Consider the following 12,725-nt stretch of genomic DNA (forward strand, 5'->3'; position numbering starts at 1 on the left):
AGATAAAACACTCAGACTGAAGGGATTTGCAGGAAATGATCAAACACATTCCTGCTGAATCCATCCAGACCAATCAGAGATCTCACAGCCAACGCATGGCGCTTATGTAATTATACTGCATTATGTAATGCAACGTTTCTCTCAATAACTGAGGCTCATGTTGAAAACGTCACTTTCACCACAGAATGAGTCCTGAACAGGTTTCTTTCACTGCAGACTGAGATCAAAACAAACTAGGATGACTTTAATTGAACTTTGCGCTTAAATAAACGCTGGGTTAAATAGTGGGTTAAATGTAGGTGTATCACTTTTTAGTCACTAAATATAAAATGGACAAACCCAGCCATCGCATCAAAAAGTGTCATATAAACGTACTTTTTTTAAATCGACCCAATGTTGGGTTTGTCCATATTTGACCCAATGTTGGGTCATGAAAACAGATTAAAAGTTTATTTGTGGACTATTAATGAGTTATGGAGGGTTATAAACAACCATTTGGTTAAAAGTACCATTCAAATTGAATTTTGAAATGTACTTAATACTGGGTTAGTCCATATTTGACCCAATGTTGGGTCATGAAAACGGATTAAAAGTATATTTATGGATTATTAATGAATTATGGAGGGCTATAAACAGCCATTTGGTTAAATGTACCATTTAAATTGAATTTTGAAATGTAATTAATACTGGGTTAGTCCATATTTGACCCAATGTTGGGTTATGAAAACGGATTAAAAGTATATTTATGGACTATTAATGAATTATGGAGGGTTATAAACAACCATTTGGTTAAATGTACCATTTAAATTGAATTTTGAAATGTACTTAATACTGGGTTAGTCCATATTTGACCCAATATTGGGTCATGAAAACAGATTAAAAGTATATTTATGGATTATTAATGAATTATGGAGGGTTATAAACAACCATTTGGTTAAATGTACCATTTAAATTGAATTTTGAAATGTACTTAATACTGGGTTAGTCCATATTTGACCCAATATTGGGTCATGAAAACAGATTAAAAGTATATTTATGGATTATTAATGAATTATGGAGGGTTATAAACAACCATTTGGTTAAATGTACCATTTAAATTGAATTTTGAAATGTACTTAATACTGGGTTTGTCCATATTTGACCCAATGTTGGGTCATGAAAACGGATTAAAAGTATATTTATGGATTATTAATGAATTATGAAGGGTTATAAACAACCATTTGGTTAAATGTACCATTTAAATTGAATTTTGAAATGTACTTAATACTGGGTTAGTCCATATTTGACCCAATGTTGGGTCATGAAAACGGATTAAAAGTATATTTATGGACTATTAATGAATTATGGAGGGTTATAAACAACCATTTGGTTAAAAGTACCATTCAAATTGAATTTTGAAATGTACTTAATACTGGGTTAGTCCATATTTGACCCAATGTTGGGTCATGAAAACGGGTTAAAAGTAGATTTATGGATTATTAATGAATTATGGAGGGTTATAAACAACCATTTGGTTAAATGTACCATTTAAATTGAATTTTGAAATGTACTTAATACTGGGTTAGTCCATATTTGACCCAATGTTGGATCATGAAAACCCAGCATTCTTTATTTCTGTTCAGCTTTAAGACCCTCAAAATACACATCACTTTTTTCTCTCGGACATTTTACAAATAATTACTGAAATAACCCCTAAAAAATATTTTTACAATAAAAACTGTTTGTAAAATTGCATCAGTTGGGTCAAATAGGGGTTGAAAGTATAATTATAGAGTATTAATTAATTATTGGGGGTTATGGACAACCAATGTGTTAAAAGTACAATTTAAACTGAATTATAAAAATGAACCCAATGTTGGGTGTGTCCATATTTGACCCAACTTTGGGTCAGGACAACGGGTAGGGTGTTTTAGAGAGCAGTGAAGGATTTTAAAGGACAAAATATAGCAATTTCTTTAAGAGCCTCAAAATTCACCTTATTTTATTTTGTGTAATTGCTTTTTAAGAGATCTAGCCATTTAAATGTATTATATTGTGGGTAATCAAGTCAAACTAATTAATTTTGTGTGGAAATTCTTTAAAGTAATGTTGTTTTGACTTGATTTTGAGTTCGTTTGGGGTTTATGCTGGTGATTATATGATTATATATCCTTTCGTTTTTAATACAATTCAATGTTTAAATAGTCTACAATTTCTCCCCAATACTCTCACAAATATCTTGCATATTTAGGGCAGGGTATCAGAATTAAAATAAGTTGTGAGACTTTCAAGCAGTCAAACATAAACTCCATAAAATACACATAGACTCTATTGTGAAGAAAGCCCAGCAGAGACTGTACTTCCTTCGTCAGCTGAGGAAGTTCAACCTGCCACAGGAGCTGCTCGTCCAGTTCTACTGTCATCCAATCCATCCTCTGCACTTCAATCACCGTCTGGTTCGGCTCAGCTGCCAAAACTGACCTCCGTAGACTACAGCGAATAGTCCGGACTGCTGAACGAATCACTGGCACAACCCTTCCTACACTTCAAGAACTGTACTCTTCCAGAGTGAGTAAAAGGGCTCGCAAAATCACTCTGGACCCCTCACACCCAGCACACTACCTGTTCCAACTGTTACCGTCTGGTCAGCGCTTCAGAGCACCAAGCACAAAAACAGCCAGACACAGGAAAAGTTTCTTTCCTCAGGCTGTCTACCTTATGAACAGTTAAATATTCCCCTACTGTGCAATAAATATGTGCAATATTTTCTCATACGCACTTGTACACACCACCTTATATCAATATACAATGCAATACTTTCTACATTCGCACTTGTACACAGCACCTTATAACCTGTATATTATAACAATCTGTACATACAACTCAACATCCAGGTTTCTTCACTAACCGCATCTGTTTAATATTTATTTTGTGTTGTCACTTTATGTCCACTGGAAGCTTCTGTTGCCAAAATAAATTCCTTGTGTGTGTGAAGCACACTTGGCAATAAAACTGATTCTGATTGTGACAAACGCTGCTCTAAATGTAATGGTAACACTTTACAATAGGGCTGTATTAGTTAATGCATTTACTAATATGAACAAACAGTGATCAACACAGTTATTCCAGCATTTGTTCATGTTAGTTAATGAAAATACAGTTATTCATTGTTAGTTCATGTTAACTACACTATTAATGATTTTTGTTCATGATAAAGTAACTATAATAGGAACTGTATTTTACTGTAGGACAGTTACGCAGCGTGTTACTGTATTTTAAAGTTGCATTGTGAAAATTACTGTATATTTTACAGTAAAGATATACAATACTGTAAATACAGAGCAAGATAAATGATGCTTTAAATACAGTATTTTTGCTGTAATTGATTGTCAGTAACTCTACACTACCTGACAACAGTCTTGTCGTGGATTCCAGTTGTTAGAGCAGCAAATAATAACTTGACAGTGGCAGAAGGTGGATTTTTCCCATGAATCATCTGTTGAACGGCATCAATCATCACCAATACTGCAGAAGACCTACTGGAACCAGCATGGAGCCAAGATTCTCACAGAAATCAGTCAAGTTCGGTGAAGGAAAAGTCATGGTTTGGTGTTCCATTCAGTATGGGGGCGTGCGAGAGATCTGCAGAGTGGATGATCAACATCAACAGCCTGAGGTATCAAGACATGTGTGCTGCCCATTACATTACAAACCACAGGAGAGGGACAATTCTCCAGCAGGATAGCGCTCCTTCTCATACTTTAGCCTCCACATCAAAGATCCTGAAACCAAAGAAGGTCAAGCTGCTCCAGGATTGGCCAGCCCAATCAACAGATATGAACATTATTGAGCACGTCTGGGGTAAGATGAAGGAGGAAGCTTTGAAGACTCTGTGAGTCTTTGCTATTCCAGATGACTTTATAATACGTGATTTGAGTTGGGTAATCAAGTCAGATTAATTAAATTAGTTTAAACATTCTTCAAAGTATGTTGTTTTGAGTTGAAATTCTGTTCATTTGGGGTTTATGCTGGTGATTATATGATTATACGTCCTTTCATCTTTAATACAATTCAGTGTTTAAATAGTCTACAATTTCTCCCCAATACTCTGACAAATATCTTGCATATTTAGGGCAGGGTATCAGAATAAAATAAGTTGTGAGACTTTAAAGCAGTGGATATTATTAAACATTTCTTTGAAGAGCAGGACTGAATATACTGTGATGTGTATTTGCATGCAACACAGCCGTAAATCTGTGTATTATTATTTGCTCTGGGTTCGTGGAGCGTGTATTGGTGTCAGAGAGGTCTTTTGTATGAGGCGCCGTGTAGGATTTAAATCAAACTTTGCTTATCAACACACACATAAACACGTGCATATACACCTATAAATTACTCGCATATACACCTATACTTTTAGATGTTCAAAACAACATATATGAAATTGTGTATATACATATAAACTTGACACACGCATACACTCACACACACACACGCACATACATATAAACTCCATTTATGCAAACACTACGACACACGCGCACATACATATATACTCCATCCATGCAAACACACCCACATTAACACACGCACATACATATAAACTCCATCCACGCATGCCACACCCACATTAACACACGCACATCATATATACTCCATCTATGCAAACACACCCACATTAACACACGCACATCCATATATACTCCATCTAGGCAAACACACCCACATTAACACACGCACATCCATAAATACTCCATCTATGCAAACACACCCACACACATACAACTCCCAGCATGCATAAACACCCGTTAAACAGTCGAGCAAACATCCAAAACAAGATACACAAACGTATACAAAGTTGTGCATATTTGCAGGTGATTTATATGTGAATGTGCGTTAACTTTTCAGTGTGAACGGAAGGCATTAAGTAATTTTTTTTCTCATGCAAATCAACATGAATTTCAGAGTGATCTTGATAGCCGTGACGTTTTTCGGTGCTTTATTTACTTGTGTTAATTGCAATGAGGATGATATAGTCAGGCGAATAAAAGTGAAACAAGATTATAAAACTGCAGCGCATTAAACACACGCGTCTTTAGTCTACCGCAAAACACAGAGTAGACGCGCACTACAATTTAAAGCACAGATAGCGTGACCGTTTCTCTCTGAACCGCAGATGGCGTGACCGCAGTGTTGAACTGCGGGCCTTGATGGCGAAACAAATTGCGCAATTCAGATTCTGTTTGCAGTTCAGCTGAAGGGGACACATTTGACTCCACTGAATTAGATATGGATCTTATTATAGTCGGCGAAGCAAGAACATTTCGCAAAATGTTAGTTGCGTCTGTAAGGTAACACTATCACTGTTCATCATGGTCATTCAAATGGAGAAACGTGGCATAATAGCTTACTTCATCTTATTTTCTGATTAATGGCAGCTGGCAAACCAACAATGTGCATTCCTGCCACATTCTGGACTGAAGTGTGGACCCAAAATAACCCATTAAGGATTGCGACACCATACAGAAAATCATATTAGACAACAATGTATTTATTCTAATAATAAATAATATTATATACTTCATGTGTGACCGTGTATTGATTAAACCTACTGCTTTCATTTATTTTAGGATTTTAATAAACATTTAGCTGGAGCAGTCATGTCATGTTTTCAATAATCAAAAGACCTAATACCTCAATTAATCACATCATTTATATTTCATAAGCTTGAAGATAGGATAGATTGCACTACAACACAGCTAATTAAAATTACCTGATACAGGCTTATAATTATAAATAATGATATATTTCGTTTTGGCTGTGACTTTTACACTGAAATGACTTATTTTTTATGAACTGAGATAACTTCCTGTTATACTGAAATACCTTCCGTTTAAAGTGAAAAATTCATGCGCACTCACATATGAAATCACTTGCATATATGTATATACACAAGTCACTATATATGGGTGTGTTTGCATAGATGCAGTTTATATGTATGTGCGCGTGTGTGTGGGTGTGTTTGCATAAATGCAGTTTATATGTATGTGTGCGTGTGTGTGGGTGTGTTTGCATAGATGCAGTTTATATGTATGTGCGTGTGTTAGTGTGGGTGTGTATGCATGGATGGAGTATATATGTATGTGCGCGTGTGTCGTAGTGTTTGCATAAATGGAGTTTATATGTATGTGCGTGTGTGTGTGAGTGTATGCGTGTGTCAAGTTTATATGTATATACACAAGTTTCATATATGTTGTTTTGACCATCTAAAAGTATAGGTGTATATGCGAGTAATTTATAGGTGTATATGCACGTGTTTATGTGTGTGTTGATAAGCAAAGTTTGATTTAAATCCTACACGGCGCCTCATACTTTTGTTCTGCTGCTGTCGGTCTTGGCACAATGTGGAGCTCAGAGAGAACTGCTTTGGCACAGACTGCACTTCCAGACTAACAATTAGCGTACAGTGATGGTGTGTGTGTGTGTGTGTGTGTGTGGCGTCTCACGTGCCCTGCACTGCCATCCTCCGCTGCGGTTCACATGAGAGATACACACCTACAGACTCGAGCAGTGACGCAAGTTCAGTCCACTTCCTCAACACACACACACACACGCACACACACACACCGCAATTTGTCAGGTTTTCTCATTCCAACGTCTCCTGTGTGCAGCACTAGTGTCCTCCACATCTCCTCCAAAGCCTTCTGTTGTGTTTTGATGTGATTTTTGACTGTGAAATAACCCTGTAGGAGTGTGGAGCTGTAATGCACTCAAAACCTGCCGGAACTACTTTAGCTGTGCCTTTATCTGACAATAACCAAACACCTTAGACTGACATAACCACAGTGACATTATTGACTTGCCAATTTATATACTATGGGGCTGCTGAATGCTTGATTCTGATTGGCACACACACACACATCTATTTTTTGGCTAAGAAAAGGTCGAATTAAACAGGGCCCATTCTAATCTTCTGTTAAATATGGCTGTATAACACTTTTATTTTTTACTATATATAATATAAAAACTTGTGTGGGCAGGCTTATGTCCACATGAAGCTTCTTATCAAAGAAAAAGCATAATGTACGAACACGCTGTTCCTGCAGGATCAAGCAAAGAAAGATAAAGGAAATAATCCCTTTAGTTCTTCACTGAGTTAATCATCAGGATTACAGTCTGTCTCATAATTCCCTGTCCGAGCCTTTATCTTCTTACAGTAATGAAGCGTTTTCTGCAGTCACACACACACACTTCACGCATGACTTTGGCTTTATAGTCAGATAAGTGACTGATATTGCACTCTTCTTTGTTTTTGTCTCCTTTTTTCTTTCTAGATTTGTAAGCTCTTGACAAATAATTTTCTGCCTGCAAAATTTCCCTATAATCACATCTTTATACACAGAATCAATTTCTGTCTTTAACAGCAATGCAGTTTTGTCCAGAAAACAGCCTACAGTATTGTTTGCACATCTAGGGACCGTTCACAGAATACACATTTCCATTCCAGTGCACTACTTTTCTGATGTTTTTCTATGTAAACACGTGCTTGTTATATGCTTGGCATGACTTCTACTTTCTTTCATGGCACCATGACTTTTAGCTTAGCTTAGCATAATGAATTGAATCAAATTAGACCATTAGCATTTCTTTTTTTTTTTCTTTTTTTCTTAAATTTTTTTTTCTTGCAAAAAAAAAAACAATTTTTGAAATAATTTTTTAAAAATATTTTTCTTGCATAAAATATCTTTTTTTAAATTAATTAATTTATATTTTTTATATTTTTCTTGCAAAAATATCTTTTTTTAATTAATTAATTAATTTTTTTTATATTTTTCTTGCAAAAAATATCTTTTTTAATTAATTTATTTTTTTAAAATATTTTTCTTGCAAAAATATCTTTTTTAAATTAATTAATTATTTTTTTATATTTTTCTTGCAAAAATATCTTTTTTAAATTAATTAATTATTTTTTTATATTTTTCTTGCAAAAAAATATATTTTTTAATTAATTTATTTTTTTTATATTTTTCTTGCAAAAAATATCTTTTTTAAATTAATTAATTTTTTTATATTTTTCTTGCAAAAAATGTCTTTTTTTAATTAATAAATAAATTAATTTTTTTTCTTGCAAAAAATATCTTTTTTAATTAGCAAAATTTTTTTTAAAATATTTTTCTTGCAAAAAAATTTCTTTTTTTTTATTTATTTAAGTAGTCGAGAAACATACATTAATCGACATAACTAACAACACAACATAAATATAAACAGTGCTTTAACATTGTGTACATATAAACTAAGACAAAAACTAAAATAAAATGAAGACAACATCAGTATAAGCAAAACCTGACAGCATCAGCATCATTTTGTCCACTTACAGTTACATTTGGCTTTGGAAATAATTTGTGAAAGGACGCCACATGGCAGTGAACTTGAACCCGGAACCATTTAAACCGAGTCTTATTTTTTCCAAACACATGAAATGCAACACATCATTGGCCCACTGTTTAAAAGAAGGGGGAAATGATTGCTTCCAATTGATTAGAATCAAGCGTCTTGCTAAGAGAGAAGTAAAGGCAATGCAGTCCAATTCCCTTTTTGACAAATTGTTATTTTCATATACAATACCAAAGACAGCAGCTAAGGGATTTACACAAACATCTTTACAAAATATTCAGGAGTAAGATAAAAAACATTAGACCAAAATACAGCTAATCTGGGACATGATCAAAACATATGGGCTAATGTAAGAACATTAGCATTGCATTTGAAAAAAAGAGTTATAGAGATAATTTTCCTAATTAAACTCTTCTGTGGTTACATTGTGTAGTAAGACTGACTGAAAATGGAAAATTACTATTTTCATGATCCATATTTGGAGAAACTACACCACATTCTGGCATAATAATCAAGAAACTAATTAAGGTTTCATGGTTTAGTATATGTATTCAATTACAGAATTACAGTTAATGATAGTCCTTATAAACAATTAATTGATCAAATATAGGGGAGAACGGGGCATGAAGTACCACTTTTTGGTTTTGGCCAAATAATGAACAAAGTAACGGGGTTAGACAAACCATATTTTTATAGCAACAACACACAAGCCTCTCCTACAAATGAGCACTGGAATTATGATCACCGGACCTGTGGTTTCTGTGCAGTGTGGCCAAAAGTGCCAGGAGTATAAATGTTAGTATTTACCCCACCTGCGGGGCAGCAGACAGAGGGTAAGCTGTAACACATGCGACCTCCAAAGACTACGTCGAATAGTTCGGACGGCTGAGCGAATCACTGGTACAACCCTTCCTACTCCCCAAGAACTGTACCTATCCAGAGCGAGCAGAAGGGCTGCCAAAATCACTCTGGACCCCTCACACCCAGCACACTGCCTCTTTGAACTGTTACCTTCTGGTCGACGCTACAGAGCACTGCGCACCAGAACAGCCCGACACAGAAACAGTTTCTTCCCTCAGGCTATCCATCTCATGAACACTTGATGATAATAATTGTGGAACCAACATCACTACTGCTATACACTTTTATACACATATACACTTATTTAACAACACACTTTACATGCCAATTTGCACATAACAGCTGCACATATAACGTTGTATATAGTAATAAACACGTACATACACTTGTCAATCTGTATATTTGCACTCACTACTTACTTCTATTTTTTAAATATATTTATTATCTGTTTTTTGTCCTGTCTCTGTTATCCTGCTGCACTGTAGAAGCTCTCTCACCAAAACAAATTCATCATGTGTGTGAACATACCTGGCAATAAAGCTCTTTCTGATTCTGATTCTGACATGCGTATAAAGGCAGATTTCACACAGTTAATTTAAATTCAGTTTACTTTCAATAGTAGCTAGATTTCCTCAGTAATTGGCTCATTTCTTTTTATTATTCTACATAGCAACAGTATGTTTATGTATTTATTTGTTTATTGGATAAACACATTTGAATCTATTCACATTATAATCCATTTTTCCATTATTATACACTGCATTTATTCGCATTATTAGCAATAAAATAATTACTTTCTATTAAAAAATATCTTTATTTAAGAAGTTACCAACATTACATTATTATTAATTGATGTCCAACAGTGTGTGGCTTAATTGTAACACCCTGATACAACTAACCGCGCTGTGTCACTGTGTGTGTAGCAGTCACTGTGTGCTTCTTACATCTTTCAAAATGGTTTCATCTTTTAGCCTAGAAGACGGTGTTCATAACAATATAAGAGTTCACTAACATACTTTCACAGATCTTTTTAAAATAATAAAAAATATTGACTATAATACAAAGACTTTTATACTGCAAAAATGGTTTCTGCTGTGTTTCTCATCCAAATTTAGCCGAAATCTTTTAATAATTGGCAGGAAGACGTCTGCCGACACTGTGGTGAAAACCTCGGAAGCATGCCTTGGTTAACTCTGAGTAAATACCTTAAAACTCTGTGTTACATTTAACCCTGCGTTACTTTTACCCCGCGCTCCCCTATAATCATTACTATACTATAATCATTATTATAAACATTATGTTCGATTATGTTACATTACATCAAACAATATACTGACATAAGCAGAATGCTCAGCAAACCAAGCTGATGTGTTCAATTTATAAACTATGAACATAAAAAAATAAGAAATGCAATATGTAGAGTAATATGTAAAAAAAACAGGCGAATGGGTCGAAATGAGTGGCAGACAATCAACAAACGGCATCAGAAAACACTCCAGGAAAAAAACAATAATTATTTAATAATAAAAATCCAATATATCCATTCCTGAGGCTGAAGATGACGCACGTATTACCAAAAACATCCCTAAATAATCGACAATATCATTCAAACCTGCACTAAAGCAATCTCCAGCAGAGTGAACGAATCCAACAAATGAATCTTCTGGCAGATCATGATCTGATTGGTGGATAATTTAGGAGGCGTGGTTATGAAAACACATAGCTACGCCCCCATATTGTGTCAATAGCCGCGTTTCCACTATCGCGCCTAAAGCGAGCGAGCCAGGGCAAGCCAAGGCCAGTCGCGTTTCCACTCTCACTTCCGGGGCGTAATCGGGCCAAAGCGGGGCTTCCTTGGGGCCAGCGTCCGGCCTTTTATCGGCCCGCCGAATACCTTGGGCCAAGGAGGGCCAACTGGGGCTTCGGGGCGGGGTTACGTACAAAGGCGGAGTTTTCCTGTCAGGTAAAGAGGAGACAAGATGCTTTCTTCCCTTACATTTGTTTTACTATCGCGCTTGATCAACTCACTAAGAAAAATCTGTGTTGGAAGTAAATGCCGCCGAACTCGAATGTCCTTATCCAGGGATCGCTGTCTGGCCTTACACCAACAGACCACAAACAGTAAAAAAGCAATGGCTTCGGTGTTCTCCATCTTCCAGCTCTCGTAGTGATGCCAGGTTGTGTTTGTGGTTATAATTTGAGTTTTTTGTTCCTGCTGAAGTGGGCGGGTTGTGTGACGGGTTGTGTGACGTTTGATTCGGGGGATGTTCTGGGGGCGGTGTTTGCGTGACGCGCTGCGAGCAACTAGCCCGACAGTGGAAACGCGACATGATTTCGGCCTCATTTCTCAACCTCCCGGGCTATTGGCCCGGCCTGGCCCGATTAAAGCCCTGGCTCGCACTGGCCCGATAGTGGAAATGCGGCTATTGGCTGCTTTCTCCCCCAACAATCTTCAGAATTTGTGCGTGAACTGACCCTTTAATTATCAGACTCGTCACATCTCTTCTGTAAACTGCACTAACACTCGTTATGTGTTTGGAAAGCCGGATTATCAATTCCCTGTTGTTTTAAACAGATTCCCGGATGTCCGATCGGCTTCACTTTTGGGCTCCTGTAGGATAGAAACACCAGGCCGCTGAACACCAACAAAACAGACGCAAAAAAGCCCACGATGATCCCAGGCCCGACAGACTGGCTGAGCGGAGCCGACGGCATCAGGAAAGACTCCGGGAAAAAAACTGTGTAATTATTTACCACCGAACTGAGATTCCAGCACACGGGAATGAGCGCAGAAGATGCCGTCAGGATGAGCAAAACTCCTCCTGCGAAAAACGCTGGAATTATGGATGAAAATCCGAAATACACCTTCCTGAGGGCGAAGATGACGCACGCGTTTCCCAAAAATCCCAAAATAATGGACACTATCATTAAAACCTGCGCTGAAGCGATCTCAGGAGGAGTGAACGACTCCCACAGATGAATCCTCTGGCAGAACATGATCTGATTGGTGGATAGAATGGGGGCGTGGCTATGAAAACACACCCTCCAGACGCCCACCCAGGCTATACCTGAAGTGATGATGGAGATATCGGACACTTCCCAAATCCTCCACTCCACTGTTCCCAGGCTCACCATGATGAGGATCCAGCCCAGCACGGAGATCCAGAGCGCCAGCAGCTGAGCGTGTGCCGTGTGGAGCAGAAACGGCATGATGTTCGCCTTCACATTGCTCTGAAAATGCAATGTTTTTAATGCATGATAGTGTGTGTGTGTGTGTGTGTGTGTCTATAAGCAGCTACTTCGTCTTCATGACTACCGGTAAACAAAGCTCCAAAGCTCACTTCCCTCTGAGAGAAACACACACACACACACACACACACACACACACACACGCACACACACACACACACACACACACACACTTTGAACCAACTAATTAAATAATGACCCATTAGTTAATGCTAGTATTTACTGACATGAACAAACAATTA

The 12,725-nt window shown here is 36.8% G+C and overlaps 1 protein-coding gene across 1 annotated transcript; it reads right to left on the reverse strand.

Moving 5' to 3' along the window:
* Positions 1–11,751: 11,751 nt before the first annotated feature.
* LOC130237108 (claudin-34-like) lies at positions 11,752–12,444 on the reverse strand. The gene has a single exon (XM_056467913.1). The coding sequence runs from the start codon at positions 12,442–12,444 to the stop codon at positions 11,752–11,754; it is 693 nt and encodes a 230-aa protein (XP_056323888.1).
* Positions 12,445–12,725: the final 281 nt, after the last annotated feature.

Source organism: Danio aesculapii, chromosome 11 (genome assembly GCF_903798145.1).
Source record: "Danio aesculapii chromosome 11, fDanAes4.1, whole genome shotgun sequence".
Taxonomy (NCBI): domain Eukaryota; kingdom Metazoa; phylum Chordata; class Actinopteri; order Cypriniformes; family Danionidae; genus Danio; species Danio aesculapii.

Excerpts from the sequence above, each read along its gene's own strand:
- LOC130237108 (XM_056467913.1), bottom strand. The coding sequence starts at position 12,444 with ATGCCGTTTCTGCTCCACACGGCACACGCTCAGCTGCTGGCGCTCTGG.